This window comes from Pimephales promelas, chromosome 23, assembly GCF_988280905.1.
Source record: "Pimephales promelas chromosome 23, fPimPro1.hap1.1, whole genome shotgun sequence".
NCBI lineage: Eukaryota > Metazoa > Chordata > Actinopteri > Cypriniformes > Leuciscidae > Pimephales > Pimephales promelas.
In genome coordinates, this window is record NC_142791.1 from 22,989,773 (window position 1) to 23,016,531 (window position 26,759).

At 38.6% G+C, this 26,759-nt stretch overlaps 2 protein-coding genes across 2 annotated transcripts; one reads left to right on the top strand and one right to left on the bottom strand.

Moving 5' to 3' along the window:
• Positions 1–1,250: 1,250 nt before the first annotated feature.
• arrdc3b (arrestin domain containing 3b) lies at positions 1,251–5,686 on the bottom strand. The gene is made up of 8 exons (XM_039676421.2): positions 5,213–5,686; positions 3,136–3,217; positions 2,901–3,048; positions 2,690–2,792; positions 2,346–2,602; positions 2,105–2,261; positions 1,549–1,691; positions 1,251–1,459 (listed from the first exon to the last, which is right to left on the bottom strand). Exons 1-8 carry the CDS (start codon positions 5,490–5,492, stop codon positions 1,391–1,393), a joined length of 1,239 nt encoding a protein of 412 aa, XP_039532355.2. The 5' UTR covers positions 5,493–5,686; the 3' UTR covers positions 1,251–1,390.
• Positions 5,687–13,424: 7,738 nt separating this feature from the next.
• nr2f1b (nuclear receptor subfamily 2, group F, member 1b) lies at positions 13,425–18,410 on the top strand. Its single transcript, XM_039678250.2, has 3 exons — positions 13,425–14,431; positions 15,258–15,785; positions 17,459–18,410. Exons 1-3 carry the CDS (start codon positions 14,026–14,028, stop codon positions 17,731–17,733), a joined length of 1,209 nt encoding a protein of 402 aa, XP_039534184.2. The 5' UTR covers positions 13,425–14,025; the 3' UTR covers positions 17,734–18,410.
• Positions 18,411–26,759: the final 8,349 nt, after the last annotated feature.

Below are 26,759 nucleotides of genomic sequence, written 5' to 3' on the forward strand. Positions count from 1 at the left end.
TTAGCTCTGGACCTGCCTGACTGAAGAGCAATGTTGCTTCCTGTATGCAGTATACATTACATGTTCAGTCTCTATGAGGGTTATTTAATTCCCTGGAAGTGCATGTTTGAGAATGTTCTTCTAGTATCTAAAATAAAAAAACAAAACAATTTTTACCACGACCCACAGTGAATTACGCACAAACATAAAAGTAAGGATGCATACAGCTCACAAGAAGTACATAGTCCCTTTTTTAACAGGTAAATGTCAGCACAGCGCACATTTACAGTGGAAAAACAAACAAACATGGTTTTGTGCCAAGGCCACAATGATTGTTTCATTAGTCCGAACGAATAACTAGTGATTCTAGTTTGTCTGTTAACAGCACATTTATGTAAACAAACATACCTAAATCACATGTAAACGTCAGAGCATATGTTTTGTTGTGCATCCTATTAGCCAAGCTTCGGTATACACTTTGAATGCAATCGATGAAAAGTGCTAATTGTCGTTAAACAAAGGCCTACGCCAACAGGCCACAGTCAGTTGAGTACAAAAGAATATGTCGAGAGTCTAGTTAGCTTTAATTGTACAAACAGTGCGAAGCTCAACCAAAAGTTCTGAGTGCAGTTTTCTGTGTATTACATAACAGCGATAGCAGGAGGACTTATTCCAGAATGTCTTGCATCTCGAAGAGTGTCGTCCTTGCTCGCTGTCAATGGTCTCTCTTTCTTTCACCACTTGAATCAGTGCCAAGAGCTGTTTGATGCTCTCGCAGTTTCTTTCTAGCAGAAAGGCAACGTGGCAAGTCAGAATCCCACTCATCAAATCTTTGAAGCCGGTCTTGTTGTTACCACATCTACAGTTTCCAACATTCTCAAAATATTTCAAGAAAATCGTTGTGGTAAAGCCACTTCTTCTAAATCAAAAAACGACAAACAATTGACAAAAAGAAAGTATGTCGTTGTTCAGTTGGAGTGGTTGTAGGATGGGTTATTTGTTGCTTTTAGTACAATGATCACCGGTAAATCTTCAAGAATTGGTCTAATCATTTAAATAAGTGAAGAATCACATCCAAAACGAAGTTGGAGACACTTGAACACAGTTCTCAAACTTAGTGGTGTTGTGTTTAGTCCATCTTAGTGTCAAGGGCACAGTTTAACTCCGACAAATCCTGTCTGTACTCTTTTCACCAATGATGGAAGGGGAAGGGAATCACTCAAGAACTTCAGCAGCTTTTAGGTGCCACTGAGCTGGACTCAACCTGGATTGGGAGTGTCTCCTGGAGGATATCCATCTGCGTCACCAATATACCCGCTCGTGCCTCCTCCTTATGGAGAAAGGACAAACCCCAGTTGAGGTTGTAGAGATAAGAGATCCCTGACAGCACTGGTCAGGTGTGGTCACTCTTTCAGCGGGATGGACAGGTATCTGGTCTCCTGTCCATAGATCCGCACACCTGATCAGGATTGGGATCAACCTATCAAGGGAGAAGGGCAAGGTTTAAGGATACAGGAAATCTAATGCATTAGCAAAATCCAAACTTCAAGGTCTGGGAACTCAACACACCTCGGAATACAGAGGCGGAGGCTGGAAGCGGAACTCATGAATGTAAGCGTAAAGTGGTCCTTCAATCTCATCTCTCACAGCTGGGATCTCCAAGTTGTTCTGCCGATCATCATCAGTGATGATTTCAGAGTAGCTTGGTGGAGCTGGAAGAGTTGAGAGCAAAGTCAACATTAGACCAAAAACAGACTTCTAAACTGACTGTTGTGAAAGTATCCGATTCTTGGGCATCTTAAGCAGTGGGGCTCAATGCTACTCCTGGAAATAACTTTTGGATTTACTAGAGATAGCTTGTTGGTGCAGGTTTGGAAGTAAACTGTGAAAGAATGTGGTCTTCAAGGAGAAGGACTGAGTACCCATGATCTAACCCAGGGCTGGGCAACTTTGGCCTTCGAAATCTACTTTCCTGTAGAGTTTAGCAATCCTGAAAACCTCTATAAGCTCGATCACTTATGTTAGAGTTGGTGCAAAGATCAGCAGGAAAGTCGATCTAGAAGGCCAAAGTTACCCACTCATGATCTAAAATGTCGAGATGACATGTTTAGGATTTGTGCCATACCTTCAGGTCTCTCTGGCAATCCCAACCAGCTCATGCCCATGCTGCACTGACTGCTGACGGAAGAGGTTCGGCTGCCGAAAGAGTGGAGGGGAATGGTGCCGATTACTAGGGGCAGGTTTAGGGTCAGGTTTACGGCTCGAGGGATGTCCACATACACCTGTCGAGAATCAAAAGGTTAGCTGCATAGCAGGTATCAGCGACCAATCTACCTTCTTGTGAATCTAAAGGATCGTGAACTCACCATGAGCGAATACTCCACATGGATGATGCTGCAGTCCAGAATGGAAGGCGATATGGGTGGGATCTTCAGCATCTTGCCATCCCACGTCTCAGTCTTGCCGGAGGGTAGAGGATCTCCACGGAGGTTAGCTACGAGCTGTTTGATCTCCTTGATCTTCCCTTTGGCAAAGAAGGTCTGGGTTTGGTAGATGGCTGCCTTTGGCACAACCACACGGGAAGAGCAGTTTTCAATCTCTGCGTAGATCTGAATGGACTCTCCTGCAAAGAAACCCAACCAAATTCACTCAATCTGAACAAGTGTCATAAAACTAGGGGCTGAACCAAAAAGCAGGTTTATCATCTCACCAGGAGTGTAGCCCTTCCTCTCGATTTTGGCACTTAGTGATACGGGCCCTGAGGTGCAGAACCAGCAGCAAAGCGTTTTGTCCTTTGTGCCAGCCTGAGGAGACTATGAATGAAACAAGGACAATATTTGAGCCTCTCTCGTCATACCACAACTCAAGCAAGTATTCAGTTTTACACTAAGGTGATTAGGCTTCAAATTCTTTTCTCTTACCAGTAACAATGGAGTGTTGATGTCAATGTGCTCGAAGACTGTGAACTCCTTCTTGGCTTTCATGGGCAGGAGCCATGGCCTATGAAGCTCCGCCTTCACCCAGTACCGTACACTGCCGTGTTTGCCTTCAAAGGATGTCGCCAAAGGCCTGGAAAGAGGCATGAAAAAATAATGTAAGCGTTTCGGTCAATACATTATATATGTGTATATTCAGTCAGGAGAGTGAGTTACTTACGTCTGGGGCAGTTCAAGGCTGAAGGGAAACTCATGTCGCCCTGAGTGAAGAATGGTGAAGCCTTCGTCGCAGTTGTCATCATCTAAAAGAAAGGAGAATAAAATTCGATATACCAATATACCATACCTGCAATATTCCTCAAGACCCCTAAACACAAGACAAAGACAGAGATACGACCAACATTGTCTCAGTGCTTCATAAGAACAAAAGAATATAAAATATAGTTTTTGGTCAAATCAATGTCAGCATATGAATCGATATTTTTTTTTTTCAGAAACAGTTTTAAAGTGGAAATACAACAGTAAACAGGTTATAATAATTTGAAATGGTTATTTTTTTGACATTTCAAAAGAAAAAGGGTGGCACATGTCACATCATCACTAAACCCAAAATCTATAAAGTTGCAATCAAAATAACAAGTTGTAAAATGTTGTATTCATGGCATAACTTGATTCAGAACAAAAAATGAATGGAATATATGAATATTTATTCTCATAGATACTATTTTTAATAACATCCATTGTCTTCAATGTATTATTATTATTTTATGTATTATTATATAGGTTTTGTTTATGTACGATTCCAGTTCCACAGACTAGTGTAAATAATTATGCCCCTAAATAACACCAGGAATCATATCATAACATGAACATTGAACATATTGTTTTCGTTATTTTTTTTATTCATTTATTGCCTCTGTTCTTTTAATTGCCATCTCAGCAGTTCCACTGCCTGCTTTAAATAACTATGAGCCTGTCATTGAAGGCAGCCAAGAGCTAGAGAGGACCGGACAGAACCGGCGCGAGCAGCCTCTCTCAGCCGGATTTCCTCATGCATATATTACTAGCCAGCACCTGATTGGGTGAGCCAGAGTGTTTTTGTCTAAAATACGCCCCCATAAGGAAGCCACATGTGTACTGCAGCGTGGTGTTTTAGCCAAGGTGTGTAAAAGGTTTAGGAAAATGAAAGACACGTTAAAAAAAAACTCAAGACAAAAACAATGAAAATTTTACTTATTTTATTAATGGAAAAGACTTAATTACAGAAACTGCATATTTACTTTAATAGTTGTTACAGAGTATATTTGATTCAGTATGACGAAGAACAAACCTCAAAATCTTACATTCGCAGAACACGGATACATGTGACATTTATGCTGACCATTATTAGCAGTTTACATAACTCATGACCACTGGCATAGGAAGTGAGTTAATATGTCTTTACAGAAGATACAGTTCCCGGTACAGTTAAAAATTACATGGTCATAATACTTTTAAGGAAGGCAGAATGATACATAGGGTGAATGCTGGAAATAACACATTTCAAACGAACTTTCAATCGTTCCTGCATCATTGCGAATAAGTTGCGTCGCAGTCTTGACACTTCTGCAAAGATATGATATCACCGGGGGCACACGAGCACTTCCACCAATCAGCGAAAAGGTAGGATTGACCTCCACCAATCAGCGATCAGAGGCTCGGTCCGCACAACCCCCCCTTTCCACCAGTTTCTGAACAGGTTTAAACCGCTTCTAACAAAGGCTACAAACTTACAAGAATCGTCTATGAAAGAAAATGTAACGTATAATTAAAAAAACGCGTGTCACCATATGATTACAAGGTAACTGTCGACATAAAAACCGTTTATTGTCGATATTGAAGGAAAATATTAAAAGTAACAGATGAACAGAGGTTGTTTTGGACAGAAGGGCATGTAGTTTCTAAGCTCTCGTGCTTTAACAAACAGCTTAATTTAAGCTTTCATATTGTTGGAATACTTTTTAAAGATTTAAATATATAACTCAGGATGTTTGTTTTTAGATGTATTCATAATATTACTAACCTAAACTATTTAAGAGCAATGAAGAGGCTTACACCAAGCATCATCTGCATACGCTATAGAAATGTAATAGTTCTCCTTTTAGTTTCTACCTATGCCAATGGATCAACTTGTTCACGGTGTAAAACTGAAATGTATATGGACAGAATTGACAAGCAAACAAAAGGCACAATGTAAGGAGCATTTGTCATTCAGTCCCTTTCATGAATGTAAGGTGCTTAAATAAAATGCTCCTTACCTCGATCATGTCCAATAAGGACGTCTCTGTGGTTTAAATACTCCACTTCTTCAGTGAAATTCTGTGTGTAGGCAGTGTTGGATCCAGCATTGCGCGATTCAGTCCAGCGAACTTTCGCCAGTCCCTTCGCGTGAATGTTCAACGATTTCACGCGGATTTCTCCTGTAACTTCAACGATCACCCGACCTGACACAAAGTCCCCACTGGCAAAGACAGGCACATTACTGTCATTGAGACAATCGTAGCTGACAAAGAAGTTTTTCACCTTTCCGAGCACCATGGTGGAAATGTTACTAAGCTGTGGTAAGATACATAAAATAAAAAGATTGTATCATCTGTCAAATGGTTTCATCAACCATTTAAGGTTCTTTGCCGTGCAGAGATGCTGCAGGCAGGTTCAGTGCTATCGTTGCCTGTCATTCATTGAGTTTTGTTGTAACTGCATGCGAAGATGCAGCTGTGTCTCTGCTCTCTGTCTCTGCCACTGCTTTAATACCTCCGTTTGGTGGAAAAACAACCAGACTGCGCATGCGCAATCGATAAGGCTGCCTACTGTCTTCTTCCGCCTTCATGCTGCCTGTGCTCTTTTATCCCCAAAACCCCCCTTTAGTGTTTGAAGATTATGCTTTCGTTTAGTGTGCTTAATATACTATTGTTTATTTTATACACACGAACCTATTTAAGCATAGGCCTAGCACAGTCAGATATACGAATGGAGATTTAATTATGTTATGCTAGTATATTATTTTTTTCCCTATTTGCAAATTGATGTTGTTTAATAAGAAAAAAATCCTTGAGTCTCTTTTGTATTTAGAAATAGCCTGTCTTCACTGACTTGCTTGCTCATCCAAAGTGACTTCTAGGCCTTTACATTATGATGGTATCAAATAGCCTAATAGTATGGAGAAAAGAAAAGTTTGAGTTTTTGATATTGCAGAGGTGAAACTTTCTTAAATTAAATGTAAATTTACCCAGTCATCAATACGGCTTTTTGGAAAGCAATTTTAGACTGGTATAATTTAGAGAAATTTGATTTGGATGTTTTGTTTTCTCCCACAGATGGCTGTATTGATAGGCCATGTCAGTGTTGTGTTAAAAGGGATAGTGAAATAAAAATTCTGTCATCATTTACTCACCCTCAAGTTACTCCAAACCTGTATGAATTTCCTTCTGCTGAGTGCTGAATAGAAAATAAGATACTTTGAGGGTTAATAAATTATAAAAGATCATTTTGGGGTGAACTGTCCCTTTAAATCTCTTCATTTGAAGGATAGCTTTCATGGTTTTCTCCCATTGCTCTTCACTGCCATCTGCCTGTTAAAGGAGTAGTTCCTTTAAAAAAAAAAACTTTTGCTAATAATTTACTCACCCCCATGTCATCCAAGATATCCATGTCATTCTTTCTTCAGTTGAAACGAAATTAAGATTTTTGATGAAAACATTCCAGGATTTTTCTCCATATAATGGACTTCAATGGGAACCAAACGGTTCAAGGTCCAAAAGACAGTTTCAGTGCAAACTGTTCAAAGGGCTTTAAACGATTTCAGACGATGAATAAGGGTCTTATCAAGCGAAACGATCACTCATTCAAAAAAACAACAACAAAGTTTAAGTTTTATAAGCTCAAACGCTGGCCTTGCTCTGTTCTGTGATGCACGTTCGTAACTCTCCTGTTCAAACTTGTTCATCAAAATAAACGAATCTTTTTTCATGTCATTTGGTTCATTCAACGAAAGAAATGAACGAGTTGACTCGGGTTTGAATAGAAGAGTCACGAACGAGCATCACAGAACAGAGCAAGGCAACCATATGAGCTTATAAAACTTTTTTAAATGAGCGATCGTTTCGCTTGATAAGACCCTTATTCATCATCTGGAATCATTTAAAGCCCTTTGAACAGTTTGCACTGAAACTGTCTTTTGGACCTTGAACTGTTTGGTTCCCATTGAAGTCTATTATATGGAGAAAAATCCTGGAATGTTTTCATCAAAAACCTTTATTTCTTTTCGACTGAAGAAAGAAAGACATGGACATCTTGGATAACATGGGGGTGAGTAAATTATCAGCAAAAGTTTTTTTTTTTTTTAAGTGAACTACTCCTTTAAAGTGGGCTATTGTATTTGATCATTCCTAAATGCCACACTTAATTCAAATTGATATCTAAAGTCAGGAAATAACTTTTGGTTCAGACTTTGACAGAACAGAATAAATCGTATGTACATTCATATTTTTTTTTGTATTGCACACTCTACAAGTACTATGTAAATATAAGGTAAAGGAAAATATTGAGGCTATATTATGCCTATGTAAAATCTACTTCTGTAGTTTTCTTTTTGTTATTAAATTTGTAAGTTGACTTACCATACAGACACAAAATACAACAAAATACTTTAGCTAAAGAAAACAAGAACAGTACCTGACATGTGTTGAACTAGCTTTTTGTAATGTACTTTTGTAATTTTGTTTTTATTTCAGTATGTTATTTCAACTTAAATGTATTTATTTCGGTTTGTTGCAGATGGGTGCCTAAGGGGAGGAAAGGTAGGATGATTTGAGGGCCAACATTCTTTGGGGGCCCCCGGAGATCGATTTTATTGACCCTTTGAAGTTCGCACCAAGAAAAAGGTGATGGAAAAAGTGTTTATTTGCATTTCTTATCTTCTTATGTCGCTAGTAACCACACTCAATATTTTTTTTTTCAACACATCCCATAATTTTTTTAAATATCGGCCTCTAACAAATGGTTGAGATATCACCGGAATTCATACACATACTTTGCCATACTTTTTCATTGCCCATCATAATTTATGTTCAAAATCTTTTCTAGTCTTGACAAAACACATCTCGAGGTTCCATATTTTGTAACAGAAGTGTCAGTTGGACAGAAATTTATTAATTTGTTACAGCAGAATGCATACAATTAAATTCAATGGAATTGATGTCATTTTTGGGATTACGCCTAAACAAAATCTCATGAGAACTTCAATTTTTGCGATATCAACTTCAAATTTGGAACACAACTTGGTTAGATATATGGCGTTGATTTTATAGTAATTTTATAGGAAAATATGTAAAAGAAAAATATTTAGTACAGTATATTTGATTTAATGTAAATTAAAACTTCCATAACTTTTTCATACGTACTTTTATTTTTTGAAGTGTTTTTACTTCAGCAATAATCTGTTGAGTGTTTTCTTTAAAACAAGACTAAACGTAGGTCTTTATTCCAAAGCATACTTGAATTACAACCAAGTTTTAATAGTGCATTGTAATGTCCATTCTCAAAAGGGGTGGCAATTAACCGTTATGTGCCAAATCAACCGTTTGGTTGAGCATGTTTTTGAAAAACTTTTGAAAAGTTTTTTCATAGCACCAAGTAACATCATTTTCTAAAGTTAAGGCTCTTACAGTGTAATATGTTAAAAAAAACAGTTCACATGGCTGGGGTGATTTATTTGATTCTGACATCCAGAACAAGTGCTGTTGATTGACATTGTGACATCTAGTGGATTTTGGCATAATATACCTCAACCAGATGATAGATATGCCTCAATCAGTTTGAGTTAAGTTCGGTACTCCTCTCAATAAAATATAGTGACTCAAAATGTGCTCAACCGTTTGGTTGAGAAGTCAGTTAAAGGAATGGGTGTGGTGGGTGGCCCAACCTCATATTCTTTCATAGGGCCCAAAATTCTATTTTTTTTTTAATCTATTTTAGATTTACCAAAAATGAATAGTTTAAGTTAACAATAACAACAATATCAATAACAGACAAGACATTTCAAGCAGTGTCTGCAGTGTGACTTGCTATACTTTATCTAAAAACATTTCTATCATTTTTGTAAGCATTTTTCATGCATACATTTATGATTTCCTGTTACATAGGTATCTATATGTAATTGTCATTTGTCACTGCAGGATTAACTGCAAAAAAAAAAAAAACGTTTAAAAAAATACATATTAGTATACTGTTACAGCATTAAAATATACACAACTTGAACATGAAACTTGCATTAAAAATCCAGATTATTTGTCAAACACCCAACAGCAGATGGCAGCACAGCTCTATTTAAATTCATGAACTTGGATCAGTTATTTTAAAGTACCATCATTCACTTACACACATGCTAAAACATAATGATACATTTTTTCCCAGCTATGGTCCAGGACTCTACATAGGGCAATTCCAAAGAAAGTATTTTAATTTTCCCATATTTTACAGCACAAATTCTGATTTAAGTCAAAAGCATATATTATTTTTTTAAAAAACAAAGCAAAGTTGTGTCACAAAACCTCATTCATTTATGAGCGTATACATTCTGCACCAATTTCCCCAAGTAATTGATTGTATCAGATCAATTCTCATTGAATGACTGTTAAAGACAAAGACCCTTTCATGCAATGTGCTGTCATTCTAAAACAATGGCCATGACTGAGATGATGGATCCATTTGTACCTTTCCTTCTCTTCGTTTTATGTAATTCATTGAATGATCTTATCAATTCCATCCTCCAGAGCGGGGACAGGTCTGCTCTCTCCTGGTCAAAGGTCACCGTCAGAGGTCAAATGTTAAATTTAGTATTTAAATTGAAGACCTTACAAAACGCTGTTGGATACGGGTAGTCTCCTATTAGTATTAATATTGGTTCTTGAATGAATGGAAGACATATCTAATTAGAATTTAAGAATTCCAGTCAGTTATGCATCCGCACGGGCTAAAATTTGGACGAATCAAGATTTTTATTACTCAGACTTAACAGTACTTTACTTCATTTATTTTAATTTGCGTAACTAATTTATGAATTTTCTTGTCGCTGAGCTGTGAGTTCAGTGTCTTACCAAAGTATAAAGCCTCCTTCCTTAGGCTGGTAGTGTGTATGTGTGTGTGTGTGTGTGTGTGTGTGTGTGTGTGTGTGTGTGTGTGTGTGTGTGTGTGTGTGTGTGTGTGTGTGTGTGTGTGTGTGTGTGTGTGTGTGTGTGTGTTAAGGCCATGATGTAATGTGAAGACTCAAATCTTTCCCACACTTGGAGAGAGATCCCTGACAGCCTGGGAAACTAAAGCTTCCATCTGTTCAACAGGTCAACAGAGGGACCTGTGACCTTTGACACAGATTTGTCCCCCAGTAAACATGAAGGACCAGGCTGTTGACAGAGTGGTAAACGATACAGACCAGTTCTGTGTAATCTCATCCGAGTCTGATTTATCGGATATTCTGTTGACAGCTCGTACATCTAATTTGCCCCAAAAAGGAGGGGAAAGGAACAAATGATTTGGTAATTACGTAACTTCTTACCACCATTAAAAGTGATTCTAGCATTTGGTTAATAATGTTCTATATTAAAGAATGCATCCATTAACGCCTTCCAAATTTAATTTCATTTAAAAAAATAACTAAATATATATCAGTTTGGAATTGGGGTTAGCAATTACAAGTGTATAGTGAACTAAATATACACACTTGTACTTTAGAGACGGGTTAGCGCCACTTTTTACCCGGGGTTATAAACACTGCTCCAGAGCAGGGTTAGCGCTACTTTTAACTCTCATTGCGCTGACAAACTTGTAGCTATTGTGAAACAGTGTTACGGCTTGCTCACACCAAGAAAGATATTCTAAGCTCATGTTTGTCTGTCGCTTTAAATGCTCGAGCGCGTTACAGCAGGATGGATTCTGATTGGCTGTCAGTGTTTTTATCGTTAATCAGTGATTCCAACAACGTGTCTCTGTGCCATTATCTTCGTGATCCCATGTTTCAAACTTTAGTTGGTGTGTAATGTTGTTGTTGGAGTATAAATAATATCTGTAAAATTATTAAGCTCAAAGTTCAATGCCAAGTGAGATATTTTATTTAACAGAAGTAGCCTACATCGAACGGCCGTTTGGACTACATCCGTCTACTTCCATCTTTAATGACGTCAGTAGAACAGTTTTTTGACTAACGTCCGCCCACAGGAATGCTCCCTCAACTCCCTCAACTTGCCCACTTCTTATAACTTACTGTGTTTACTCAGCTCTTACTGTGATTTTCTGAAGTAAAACCAACGCTTCATCTTTTGTGTGATGGACAATAAACTTTATTAAACTCTTCAGTATATGTTTGATCATCATTCGGACCTGGTCCGAAATAGCAGACTTGTAGGCTATTAATAAATAATGGATACATACAAGCAGATGACAAATACGTCATAATAACCGTAATTAAACTACTAAACTATACCTGTTCCATCTCTATACAGCACTCTGACTCTGAAATGAACACTGAGAGTTTTTGGTATTATCATCATTCCTTTAGAATTGTCCTGAGAGACTGAGCGCGAGCTCAGGAAGCTCCGCCCCCTGTGCCGGCAGCAGCAGCTCATTTGCATTTAAAGGGCACACCAAAACAGCATGTTTTTCTGAGCCCCCCAAAAATAATAACAATTTAAACATCCTGTAAAAAATGATTGGTTGGGTATTTTGAGCTGAAACTTAACATACAGATTCTGGGGACATCAGAGGCTTATTTTACATCTTGTGAAAAGGGGCATAACATGGGACCTTTAATATTGAGAATGATTTTTAGAACTATATCTTTATCATAATCTTTATAGTTATCGTCCTTTGTGTGAACGGGTCTTTAGAATGTAACTGCTATGCTACACCTGCCGCGTAATGGTAAATGGTGAAATGATGATGGAAAACACATTGGAATGAAGAAGATATGTTGTTCTAGTTCGGGTCCATTCAGGAAAAACTTAGGGCAATTTATAAAAGGAAGGCGCGCAATGCTATTGGATGCTGCATTCGGCCATTCAATGAGCTGATAGCAAATATGCAAATAAGAACGTTAACCCAGTTTAAGAATATACCGTGCAAAAACATCACCCAGGATTAATTGTTAATCCTGGGTAAAGTATGAGTAGAAACAAGATGACCCAGGATTCTGTTTATCTGGGGTTTAGATGACCAGGGTTAAATATTTCAAGTGCGACAAGCCCTGGACTGTGTTTGACGGTGGGACGTTGTGGTCCGAGCCTCTATTGAAGCTCCATTCCTTTAAACGCCAGTCAAGGACCCTCTTTCTCATATGTAGACAATCAATACCATGGTGATAACAGTTGAATCTCAAAGCTTAGTGCGCTTAAGAAGACAGCAAGTTGTTTATTTTCCTACCACTCATACTAAGTAAGCAAATCAATGAACTAGACCGATATGTCACTGCTAATCAATATTTTGCAATCAGTCCAGACTATCTGAAATAAATCAGCTACATCTGGGAATGTGTCACATGTAATAGATACCCAGATTTACTCATATCATCCAGGTGTGCTGGAGTACATTTCAGTGTGTCAGAGATCCAGCTGCATGCATTTGGCTTCCAAATAGCTCAGTCCTTCCAGAGGTCACAGAGGTCACACATCTGCATGTGAAATGCGGCGCCCTTTGACATCACCCGCTGCCCCTGAGCCTCTGTGGCCCTTTTGGTACATGAAGTGCCAGCGCTAGTGTCGACCGCTGTGATTTAGGCATCTGATTTAAGCCTGCACACAATCACTGAACACAAAAAGGTAGCCTACTTTGTGATCCTAGTGCAAAAAATGCATTTTTCTAAATATTAAGCATTTTTTATTACACATTTTAGATGAATTAACAGTTTATCATTAGTTTAATAAGTTATTTACAGAGCATACTAATAAATACACAACTAGTTGCACTAGAACCCATTAGAATAATTCAAAACAAGATGGCAAAGATTCATAGAAAAATGAAGATACTAATGCTTAGCTGAATCTAGCACATTGTTTTTGTAGTGAGTAGTGACCGTTCTTTTGACCTTTGACCCTGGGCTCTGTCCTTGTCTTTGCTCATTGTATCACTTTGACCCTTTAACCTGCAGCTCCTACAACCTGTTCACAAACATGCCACCAATCATGTGATCCTGCTCCATCCCAGGCCTTGAGGTTCACCAGCAACTCAAAGCAAAACTTTGACCCTTGAACTCACTGAATTATGCACGAGAAGTAGTTGCTGCTGAAAGTGCAATCACTGTTATTAATATTTTTGTAATACCCGTTTCTATAAATAGCCTACCTTGGTCACATGTAAAAAAAAAAAAAAAATCAATTATTTATAAATCAAATTTATCTAATCATTATATTATATTATATTATATTATATTATATTATATTATATTATATTATAGATGCACTGGGCTGGAAAATACAAAGGCAAAAAGTGACTCGAAGCACATAATTGCACCCAGCCGCGGCGCCTTTGGAAGGATGTGAGCTAAATGGCCAATCAAACAGAGCTTTCGAGCTTAAAGGAGCCGCCCACTTCTGTGCTTTAATACTTGATGGGCTCCTTAATACAGACCATTCAATAGACCACCACTGAAGCGCCTAAGACCAAGCAAAGGTGTGGTCATTTGGATCACCATCATGCCAAAGTTGAGTCCGTTCAGCTCTGTTTTTACGGATATTCCAAATAAGGCCGTTTTTAGTTAGAGTAGCATTCGTCCATTCATGCTCATGTCAATCATGCCAACAGAAAGCTGCGCTCGTCTTTGCTCCCCTCGGATCTGATTCATTTGGGGTTTCCGATTGTCCCTTTTACGCACCAAGACATCACCAACACGAGTTCCTTAAATCCGCGTGATTTTTTGATGTGCTATCTGCTCTGGCTGTCTGAACTTGTTGGACACATATCTTCAGTCTCCTCGAAGCGCATTCCACATCAATAGGTTCTTCTGCATGCATGGATTAAAACGCGACCGGTCTTCTTCATCTTGAATAATTCTGGAGAAGACGCATAAAAGGTTCGCAGTCGAGCCATGGCCATGGTGGTGAGCGTGTGGAGAGATCCGCAGGAGGAACTACCACCGGGGGGATCTCTGGATGAGCCGAGCGGACCGGGGAGAGACCACCCCCAGCACCACCGCATGAGCGCAGCCGCGCACTCTCCAAACACCGGACTTTCCTCCGCGGAGGATAAGGGACAGAACTCAGCCCAGAACCAGCAGCACATTGAGTGCGCTGTTTGCGGGGATAAATCCAGCGGGAAGCACTACGGACAGTTCACGTGTGAGGGATGCAAAAGTTTCTTCAAGCGGAGTGTTCGGCGGAACTTAACGTACACGTGCCGTGCCAACAGAAGCTGCCCGGTGGATCAGCACCACAGGAACCAGTGCCAGTACTGCCGCCTGAAGAAATGCCTGAAAGTGGGCATGAGACGCGAAGGTGAGTGTTCAATGTCTTTTGTTGCAGAAAGAACGAAAGAACAAATATATTCAAAAACAATACCTATATATGTATTTTTTTTATCATCAACTTTAATTATCAAATATATAACAGCTTGCTTAAAAGCAATACAATTAAATAATTGGTCTTTGTGCATAAAAATGCCTTATAATCAAAAAGCTTTTTTAAATGATTCTCAATGTAATAATATAACCCAATTTATAAAGTAACATATACAAGTAATAACTCAAGAATTCTGAGTTGGCTTGCAATCACTGAACAGGAAAAGTTACATTATTGTATCAGTATAGCACAGATACAATAATACATCTCATAAAACTGCATAAAATATTAAAAGAGCATCGCAGTAGTTCCTTTCAGTCTTGTGTTTTCATAGATTGCACTCAGTTAAGATAGATAGATTGATAGATAGATAGATAGATAGATAGATAGATAGATAGATAGATAGATAGATAGATAGATAGATAGATAGATAGATAGATAGATAGATAGATAGATAGATAGATAGATAGATAGATCATTTATTTGATTTAACACCACATCGGCAGCAATGGTTATACTGTGCAAACAGTATTTAAATTTTTAAAAATAATTATGATTACAATTTTAGATAGATAGATAGATAGATAGATAGATAGATAGATAGATAGATAGATAGATAGATAGATAGATAGATAGATAGATTATTCCAATGATTGCTGTGCACATAATATACAGAGAGTAGGGTGAGAGATGCTTTTATTCAAGATTATATTATATGTTATTTGCATGCACATTTCTTCTCCATCTCCTCCTGTTTTGATAGCGGTTCAGCGAGGAAGAATGCCACCAAACCAGCCGAACCCGAGCCATTACGTGCTGACCAATGGAGACCCCCTGAATGGCCAATGCTACCTATCCGGATACATATCCCTTCTGCTTCGGGCCGAACCATATCCAGCCTCACGATATGGAAACCAGTGCATGCAGTCCGGTAACATCATGGGCATAGAGAACATCTGCGAGCTGGCGGCCCGTTTGCTCTTCAGTGCGGTGGAATGGGCAAGGAACATCCCTTTCTTTCCTGACCTTCAAATCACGGATCAGGTGTCTCTCCTCAGACTCACCTGGAGTGAACTTTTTGTCCTGAACGCTGCGCAGTGCTCCATGCCGCTCCATGTGGCTCCTCTCCTGGCCGCCGCTGGACTTCACGCGTCCCCAATGTCTGCGGATCGGGTCGTGGCCTTCATGGATCATATCCGCTTCTTCCAGGAGCAGGTGGAGAAGCTGAAGGCCCTGCAGGTGGACTCTGCCGAATACAGCTGTGCCAAAGCAATAGTGCTGTTCACATCAGGTAGGCCCGAATCATTCAAGATCGAGTAAACTTATTGTACACTTTAATGAGCATGTCTATAAGATAGGCTAATCCTATTTGTTCCGCTGTGTTTGTTTCAAATACTATTAATCTTACCAAAATTTTCTGTGCGCAACAATTGGCTATTAAAGGAATGTGTATGTTGTTTAATTTTTTTTTTCCTTAGGCTATTATTTTGAGTATTACTCAATAACCCACAGTCTACTATTGTAGCCTATCTGTAAAGTGTTAATCAACATTAATGTTTTAGGTTTAAATTATCATTTTTGGTATACAAGTCTTACATTTAGTCCTTCAAATGTGACCCGATAAATATGAACTGCTTTCATAATTTAATAACTTAGCAAAGGTCTTTTTGGAAGTTTTAGGCGGAGTGCGCTAAACATGCTCGCGCATGTCTACCGGGTTACTATAGCAACAGCATTCTAGGCTTTCTGTTTCCGATAGCGTCACATGACATGGGACATGACACATCGACAAAAGCAGAAGTAGGCCTAGGTGTATTTTAAATTACAGGCTTGTTATAAATGTACACACCATATACAATATACCACAAAAAATATTTTGTATTTTGTTTAAAATGTCGGCAGGCGATTTGCTAACTGTGCAAAGGCATTTAGGTTGACCGAATGCGCCCGGAAATAATAGGCCTAGTAGGCTACTGAAAGAGAAAGAGATGCTGATATCAAACTCCCTTAAATTTAAACCTTACTGAAGAATACTGAATCGCAAGTGTAGGCTAATATTCCAAAAAAGTAAAAAAAAATAAAATAAAAAATTAATATAGGTAGGCCATTATAGGCTAGACCTTATAATGCAAAGCAAGTCTGTGCGGGAGCCTATACATCCGCTGTAAAAAAAATAAAAAATAAAGAGAGAGAGAGAGAAAGCAAAAAGTAGAAGAAAAAATACAGAAACAAAAGCTGTATAAAGCTCTAGATCACTTATAATTTTCCACAGCTCACATTATCAAGGTTTTTGTTTATTGAAATTTCTCTGAAAGAGATTTTTCAGAGCAACCCCAAAACACACCAAATAACAGGCGACGGAAGAGATGTCAATACCTCACAGGCAGCCTCGCTTTCATTCCAGTTAAACATCAAAAAAGGCGCTGCTTTGAATAAGGTCTATAGGCTGGTACTCTATAGAAATGGAAAGTGTAGGCTATACTAAATCTATAAAACAATGTAGGCTATTTCGAATTATTGGAGTTTCTTATTGTTGTTTTAATTACTCTCTTTTCAACTTTTTAAATATATTCTACAAATAGGCTGCTACTGTTTCGGTAATTTAGCCAACATATTTTCTATATCATATAAATAACAGAAACATTACGAAATTAAACTTCGTAAAATTAAGAATTAAGAATACAATTCTTGAAAGGAGAATAGTTGAATAGTGAATGGATGAAGCCTGTTTAAATGACACAATTCGATTTTCGAACGAATAGGCTGAATTAATTCGGCTTAAGAAAATAAATTCATGCAAACACTTTGTATGATATTTCTTGCTGTCTTTTTCTGAACCATTACACACAATCATGTGCAATAACTCCAGAATGTGTGGATATTTAGAGTCGCAGTTATATGTCAGAGATGTTATCCTTCTGAATGATGTGAGTTTATATCTGACTCCGCTGTATTCGTATGCAGATGCATGCGGCCTTTCAGACGTACCGCATATAGAAGGTCTTCAGGAGAAATCCCAGTGTGCGCTCGAGGAGTACGTGAGGAGCCAGTACCCGAACCAGCCCACTCGCTTCGGCAAGCTTCTGCTGAGACTCCCCGCGCTCCGCATGGTCTCCTCCTCCGTCATAGAACAGATTTTCTTCGTTCGACTGGTGGGTAAAACACCCATCGAGACGCTCATCAGGGATATGCTGCTATCTGGGAGCAGTTTCAACTGGCCCTATATGTCCATTCAATGAGAGAGAGATGAACATGATGGTCGTTTTGGTGAGCAAAACATACAGGATGAAACTGAAATCTCTCTCACTCAGTGTCGCTTTATATAGCAATGATATTGTGAAAATGTGAAGATATCTTTACTCTCTTTCTCCTGATCTCTACTTTAACATCATATGTGCCATTAAGACTTTACAAAATAACGTTTGATTCATTTCCTCACGGTGTAATTGTCGATATTTTAATGTCTTAATTTAGTTGTTTGATCGAGGGAGTAGCATAGCCTATGCTTTGATCCAAAATAACAGAAATAAAATCACTATTGGTGTTACCATAAAACCTTCAACAAATACCACGTTTGTTTCGCGGAGACAATGGATTTAACATTTATTTATTTTGTTGTAGGCTATTTATTTTCCTGCTCATCAACTTCCTGTATCTAAACAATCAACCACAGCACTTACGGTTATGTTTTTCTGAGGCTCGACAATAAATGTTATTGATGTATTTTTCAACGGTTTTCTCGGTATTAAGTATTACAATTCAAACCCTTAAATGATCAGGGTGGGCGATGTTGGATTTGATGTACGATGGATGAAACATTTGATTAAACAATTTGCATTAATCATTTCGTGCGTAAATGTGCTTTTTGTTTTTACCTTTTCTAATAAAGATAGTTTTCATAACTTTGAGAGACAAAGTGATGTTCATTTTCATCTTGTCATGCTTTAAGCGCTTTAAATGTTTTTATGTTTTTTCGGGAACTGTGTGAACACCAAAGAAACTACACAAGCCCAAAGGCAGGAGACAAGACTATTAGCGGGTCATTAATATTTAGCTACAAAAATATGAAATATTTTGATTCATAGCCTATATGCGATCATTTAACACGGCCAATGCAACAAAATAGAATTGTTTCTCATGACAAATTTTCGTTTATTGGTTCATTTTATTCGTGCCTTATGTTCTTCGTGCATTTTTAGACGAAAAATACACGCTTGCGCCTTCGTTTCCCTAAATTAAATTATATATTGCCTATATGAAATAAGTTCGTGCGAAAAGTTAACTTTAAGAAATAGAAAATCGCAGTTATAAATATATCCAAATACCGCTTTCAAAAATAGGCAACTTGTTTTGATGGTTCATTAAAATATGTGCCTGAAACGATATATTTCCATCTAACCTTGAAAAAGACAGATCGTTTGTCCTGTAAAGGCTCATGTTATCAGAAATATTAGAATTTTATCTGATCAGTTCACAGACCGATGATATGTGAGATGTGTTTTGCACAGAGGTGTCAGAAAAGCGCTGTGATCTTATCACATTAATCAGGTCAGGCTTCAAATAAACGAGATTAATTGTAATTGGACTTAGTGCCCTTTATATGTGCCATAGCTATCTCAAATCGCTTGTTCAGCCTATCTTTTATTTTCCAGAGACAGTTTTGCCATTTATATTTAGCCATGATATGAATATATTTTATTGTAGGGTATAGACAATGCGTAAAAGCTATCTTAACAGTTATACAGGCGTTTTTTTTTCTGACCACCTTATTTTAATTTAACAAGCATTTTCTTTCAAATGAAAAGTTTCCAGACCAGTCGTCACGTGATAATTAAAACATCTGTGATTGCGTTTGAAAACAACAATAGGCTAACTCAGTATTTAGCTAACGTTCATTAACAAAAATGACAAAATGTCCGTCAATAGCCTTTAGCCCATCAGGAGCACATACATTTTTGATTTACAGAAATGTAGATTTCATTTAGAGACATTCTTTCCAAAACCAACATGTTTACCCACCAAATAAACTGTCGTCAGGGTTTTCACAATACGGATTTTTAATAAATCGATAATATTTAAACCTAATTCTTGTCTTCTGACGGTTAATTAGGCGCAACAATTGCAAGAAAGAAAAAGTCGATGTAGGCCTACTGAAATTTACCTGAAAGTAACACAACCTATTTGGATTTTTATATTTTTTTAAAAAAGGAAGTGTGAAGTATGTGCATCTCCCCAGATAACCTGTGTGTGTTCTTCCGTGTGGAGTCCGACAGCCAGAAGCTCTAGTTATTGCGACCGACCGTCTGTGTGAACTCCGTGACCCTGTACCTCTCTCATCATGTGTGGATCTCCTCCTGAGCTCCCCACCCCCCTCGCCCCCTCATAGGTGGATGCATGAACTCGAAGCAAGATGAATCGCTGACTCCGTGCCTGGGCTAGCCGTGACCCCGGCGATGCCTGGGGACCCTCGAGGAGAACTGGAGCTCAGAATAGAGCACAGGCTCATCCACAGGGGGATTCCTGATGGCCACGAGGAGCGTCTTTGTTGGAAGTTACTAAACGTGCTCGGATCAAGGTACGCCTGTCAGAGGAAAATGTGCCCAAGGAGCTAGTGTGGGAATGCAAACATATAGACACTTGTAGGTAAAATAGAGCTTAGAAAGCTGTGGTTTCTGAGTGCAAATGTGATGTCCTGCAAATATGAATAAAAAGTATGTCAGCTAAATTAAAGATCAGATTTAAAGGTCATGGGGCATGTAAATATGGGTCTTCCTGTCATGGGCAGCATTAAAGTCTTACTGGACTTATTTGGATTAGCAACCTGTAAAGACATATGAGCAGGCATACCAGGAAAGGGGGCTTATATCTGGAGATGGGAGGGTTAAATCAAGGTAACAGGACATGTCACCTAGAATCCAGGATCCTATGGTATGGACAATAGGCTTTCTAGCACAGAAATCCTAGTTTAAGACTTTAATGCAGTCTTTATTGTATTTCTAGGCCTGGCTTAATTATCTCACTTGCAGAATCCACGTACACGTACTACGTCTTAAGTGGATTTTAAGTCGGATTGCAGACTAGATTTACAGCCGACGGACATCTATGAAAATGGCTTTTAAATTACAATTCAATTCAGATCGGTAGCAAACAGGATGCAGAAGTCGTTTGAATTCAAATGTGTGCTAATTAAGTAAAGTTGTTCTTTTCTTTAGAAAGAAATGAATATTTGTTTATTAAAAGGACATTAAATTGAATAAAAGTGAGGGTAAAGAGCTTTAATATTTCCCTTTCAAATAAAAGCTCTCTATTCATGAAACAATCCTGAAAATGCAGTTTCCACAAAAATATGAAGAAGCACAACTGTTTTCAAAATTGATAATAATTAGAATTGTGTCTTGAGCAGCAAATCATCACATTAGAATGATTTCTGAAGGATCATGTGACACTGAATACTGGAGTAATGATGCTGAAAATTCAGCTAAAATTACGGTTTAAAAAACTCAAATAGAAAACTGTTATTCTGAATTGTAATAACATTTCACAATATTAGTCAGTATGTGGCTAAATTAATTCATACTCTTACTCATAAATCGAAAAAGAAGGCCATTCTTTAAATCCCGATCTCAGCAAGCAATCTTTGATCAACGAGGTTAATTTGTCTTTGTCTCTCAGATGATCAGAGATACCTGCTCTTTTGTTGCTCACTGATTATCAGACATAGTCTCTTCTTCTCCCAGTCAATTAAGTCCTGCTGGTGTAATTACAGGGCACTTTACAGTCTGGCCCATTATCAGCCTTTGTTCATTTTTTAACTTGGTCTGAATGCATCTGATACATGTTTTAATTGTCCAAGCGTTATTCAAACAGAATCTGTTTTACAAGAACTCTCAGAAAAAAAGGTACAAAAGCTGTCACTGGGGTGGTACCTTTTCAAAAGGTACACTTTTGCACCTAAAGGGTGCATATTGGTACCTTAATGGAACAAATATGTTTTCAAAAGGTACTCTTTTGTACCTAAATGGTGCATATTGGTACCTTCATGGTACCATGACGGTACCAATATGCACCCTTTAGGTACAAAAGTGTACCTTTTGAAAAGGTACCGCCCCAGTGACAGCTTTTGTACATTTTTTTCTGAGGATAGAGCTGCCACTGATTTTTGAAAGTTGTATAAGAATATATACAAACATATGCATTTGTTTAAGACATGCAAAATTAGTGATCTGCCGTTTTAAATGATAATGATAACTAGGTAAGTTCTCTTATTCAGCACCTTTTGGACTCTGCAACTTAAAAATAAAATGAATATGCTTGTGTTTAACCACATATTTCTAAAGTATGAAAGTGCACAAACTTTCAGAACTCATAGAATTCCATTGATAAGACTTACTGATGCTTGTACTGTTGATTTGCCACCAAAATTATGCCACTTCCTGGAAGAACAAAGGCTTTTGTTAGTTACACATAACACCAGATACACCAGCACATAATTCATCAAATCCTTTAGGAATACTTACTGATACTTGTGCTGTTGCTTTGCCACCAAAATGATGTCACTTCCTGGAAGATGATATCATAAAGGCCTTTGTTACTTGGGGTTAATTCAGGATAATTGGGGCGTTTTTCCCCAGTCATCATGTGTCCCAATTTACCTGCAATTCACCCTTTTTTTTTACAAATGAAATGAAAAAAAAGAAAGAAAATTAAGTCATTATTTACTCACCCTTGTGTTATATCCCCTTCTTTCTTTTATTGACCACAGGAAAAAAAAAATTTAAATCCCACTCGCGCTTGTCCATTAAATAGCAGTGAATAGCGGCTGACCATCAAGCTTTAAAAAAAAAAGATGCAAAAGTATCACTGAATGTTCCGATGCGACACATGCCATATATACCAATGACATGCAATCCAGAAACCCTTTTCCCTGATGTATATACAATCACCTAAATGATTATTAGGAACACCTGTTCAATTTCTCATTAATGCAATTATCTATCAACCAATCACATGGCAGTTGCTTCAGTGCATTTAGGGGTGTGGTCCTGGTCAAGACAATCTCCTGAACTCCAAACTGAATGTCAGAATGGGAAAGAAAGGTGATTTAAGCAATTTTGAGTGTGGCATGGTTGTTGGTGCCAGACGGGCAGGTCTGAGTATTTCACAATCTGCTCAGTTACTGGGATTTTCACGCACAACCATTTCTAGGGTTTACAAAGAATGGTGTGAAAAGGAAAAAACATCCAGTATGCGGCAGTCCTGTGGGCGAAAATGCCTTGTTGATGCTAGAGGTCAGAGGAGAATGGGCCGACTGATTCAAGCTGATAGAAGAGCAACTTTGACTAAAATAACCACTCGTTACAACCGAGGTATGCAGCAAAGCATTTGTGAAGCCACAACACGCACAACCTTGAGGCGGATGGGCTACAACAGCAGAAGACCCCACCGGGTACCACTCATCTCCACTACAAATAGGAAAAAGAGGTGACTATTTGCAAGAGCTCACCAAAATTGGACAGTTGAAGACTGGAAAAATGTTGCCTGGTCTGATGAGTCTCGATTTCTGTTGAGACATTCAGAATTTGGCGTAAACAGAATGAGAACATGGATCCATCCTGTCTTGTTACCACTGTGCAGGCTGGTGGTGGTGGTTCAATAGTGTGGGGGATGTTTTCTTGGCACACTTTAGGCCCCTTAGTGCCAATTGGGCATCGTTTAAATGCCACGGCCTACCTGAGCATGGTTTCTGACCATGTCCATCCCTTTATGGCCACCATGTCCCCATCCTCTGATGGCTACTTCCAGCAGGATAATGCACCATGTCACAAAGCTCAAATCATTTCAAATTGGTTTCTTGAACATGACAATGAGTTGACTGTATTAAAATGGCCCCCACAGTCACCAGATCTCAACCCAATAGAGCATCTTTGGGATGTGGTGGAATGGGAGCTTCGTGCCCTGGATGTGCATCCCACAAATCTCCATCAACTGCAAGATGCTATCCTATCAATATGGGCCAACATTTCTAAAGAATGGTTTCAGCACCTTGTTGAATCAATGCCATGTAGAATTAAGGCAGTTCTGGGGGCGAAAGGGGGTCAAACACAGTATTAGTATGATGTTCCTAATAATCCTTTAGGTGAGTGTATATCTGTTGTACAGATATCGTGGTCACATCTGTAAACTCTCATTCTGACTGTTATCAGACAAGGAGATATTTGACTCAGTGCAGAAAGTACATGGATACTTGTATTTGGATTTCTCAGAACTTTTGCTTTTTCTGGGCGAGGCGGAGTGAACTGCAGTGCTAAGAGTCACACAAACACACTGAAGACCAGCGGCCAAGTTAAAGGGTTAGTTCACCCAAAAATGAAAATTAAGTCATTAATTACTCACCCCCATGCTGTACCAACCCCGTAAGACCTTCGTTCATCTTCGGAACACAAATAAAGATATTTTTGATTGAATCTGAGAGCTAGATCAGTCCTACATAGACAGCCTGAGGGACTGCCTCTTGACGGCCCAGAAAGTCATTAAAAGAAAAGGTTTAAATATTCCATGTGCCTACAGCGGCTCAACTATAACTTTATCAAGCGACGAGACTACTTTTTGTGCGAAAAAAAACGTAAATAACGACTTTATTCGACTTTCCATTACTTCCTTATGGGCGCATGCGCGAGAACTGAGACGAGACCGTTCTTCTTCGACTACTTTTTGTTACCGGCTGCTCACCGCTTAGGAGTATTAGCGCCCCCTACCGTATAAGATGACGTACTGCTTGTAAACAGAACGTTTTGCGCCTCCGGCTATATCAGTACGTCATCTTATACGGTAGGGGGCGCTAATACTCCTAAGCGGTGAGCAGCCGGTAACAAAAAGTAGTCGAAGAAGAACGGTCTCGTCTCAGTTCTCGCGCATGCGCCCATAAGGAAGTAATGGAAAGTCGAATAAAGTCGTTATTTACGGGTTTTTTTTCGCACAAAAAGTAGTCTCGTCGCTTGATAAAGTTATAGTTGAGCCGCTGTATGCACATGGAATATTTAAACCTTTTCTTTTAATGACTTTCTGGGCCGTCAAGAGGCAGTCCCTCAGGCTGTCTATGGAAGAGTGATACAGCCCTCAGATTCAATCAAAAATATCTTTATTTGTGTTCCGAAGATGAACGAAGGTCTTACGGGGTTGGTACAGCATGGGGGTGAGTAATTAATGACTTAATTTTCATTTTTGGGTGAACTAACCCTTTAAGATATTAAAACATTCAATTTCGGTTTGTTTTTCACCAAACCCTATCATATACCCTCAGGACATGTGGGATATTTACGACACGTGTAGCATCAGACCATTCTGTGTTACTTTTGCATCTTGTTTTCAAAAGCTTGATGGTATTCACTGGCATTATAGACGAGCACAACGTTTGTTTGTTGAAAATTCTCCTTTTGTGGTCCATAAAAAAAGAAGGGCACATGGCATCAAAACAACGGTGAGTAAATCATGAATTAATTTTCATATTAGGGTGAACTATCCCTTTAAAACTAAAATGGTGAATATAACAATCTGTAGTCCAGAATCCCTACGCTTTAACTAAAGGACCGGTGGAAATACGTGTCGAAAGAACACTCTCTCGTCAGATCTCGTCCCAAATATAGAAATCCTCCTAATGAAGTAAACATGGATTTCCCCGTAATGCCCATCGTCTCACACAGAACATTGTCCCTAATCCGCTCCAGACGGCCTGATAATGACGTGTTATGGACCAATCAACCCATGCACAAGAATAAATTAGCCTTACGGTCTCCACAAACCATGTGTGCTGATGCTGAATATGGTGTCTGCAATGCTGTCATAATCTTAGCATTAATTCAGTATACATTTTTGGTCATTGAAATCAATGGTAAACAGCAGCCCATTCAACTGCATTGCCTACAAATGTATCAAATATGACAAAATCAGTGTGTTTTAAAAGACAGTAACAGTTTAATATTAAGGTATTGTATTGATGGGGGTCATTGGAGGGTCATGGGATTATCCCCGGCTCTAACACAGTTTACGCAATGGGGGGCCCACAACTTTTTAGACAACAGCTTGTCGGCAGCCCACTCATTAGTGTCACAAACACATGCACACATGCTCAAACATCTACTCAAACTGACACCAAATAGAAGGTGATGATAGTGACTGTTAAAATAGCACATTTACTTTTGATTTAATTATAATTCTCAAACTAAGCTGCAATCTGTCCTCATTATCACTTTATATTTAATGCATTAATATTACAGTTAAACCCAACACATGATTTTAACACCTCTTTCCTACTTTTCCCAACATTAATTAATTCCGAAAACAAAGATCATGACTTTACAATGAAGTTTTCTCCAAACTTTTATAATGGATCCACATTCACCTCTTCTGCTTCTCAGCACAGACATGCATTAATCCACTTTCTGCTTCTTTGAAGTCGAATCTTTTTCTAATTAAGGAGCCACTGGCCTTCAAAAGACCTCATTCTGGAGTCATGTGGTATCTTCTATGCGACTTGACTGAGAAATAGGCTACATTTGGAGTGATGCAATTCTCTTTGTCGCAGAAATAAAACTATGGTTGCAGTGCTACCTCCATGAACATGTCAACTTAACAATGAGGAGACATTGACATATCTCAAGAAACAACATCCCTGATGACTGAGAAACTTCATTACACCTAGAAGTTGATGCATTATAAATACAATTCATCAAATATGCAGTGCACTGCTGGTAACACATTGACATTGTGTTGACAACTAAACAATATTTCCAACACAGTCTCATGAAGATGCGTATCTATACCACGAATGTCATTTCTCGTGGCATTTATATGCCAAAAATGGTTTTGCGTGCTTATGCTACGCACTAAAAAACCCTGGGGTAGGTTAAGGGGGGAGGGGGGTGGGGAGTTCGTGCGTATTATAGGCTACGCCAAAAAGTGCGTATCATATGCACGTGAAAAACGCGTACCATATACACGCAAAAACTGTTTTTGGCGTATAAATGCCAAGAGAAAAGGCATTCGTGCTATCGATACGAACTTTCATGAGATCGGGCTCGTATTTCAACAATCCGTATTCCTCAAATGTGAATGTTTGGAAGTCTGAACATGCTCCGTTCTGAGAGTAACTTCCGCGGGGTGTGAATATTATGGAGTCTGCTCTCTAAATGAACCTGTGCTGTCTGTTGTTCACCCTCCAGGCTCTCTGAAATGGATTCTGTATGTCTGAACCAGTCGTGCCATGCGC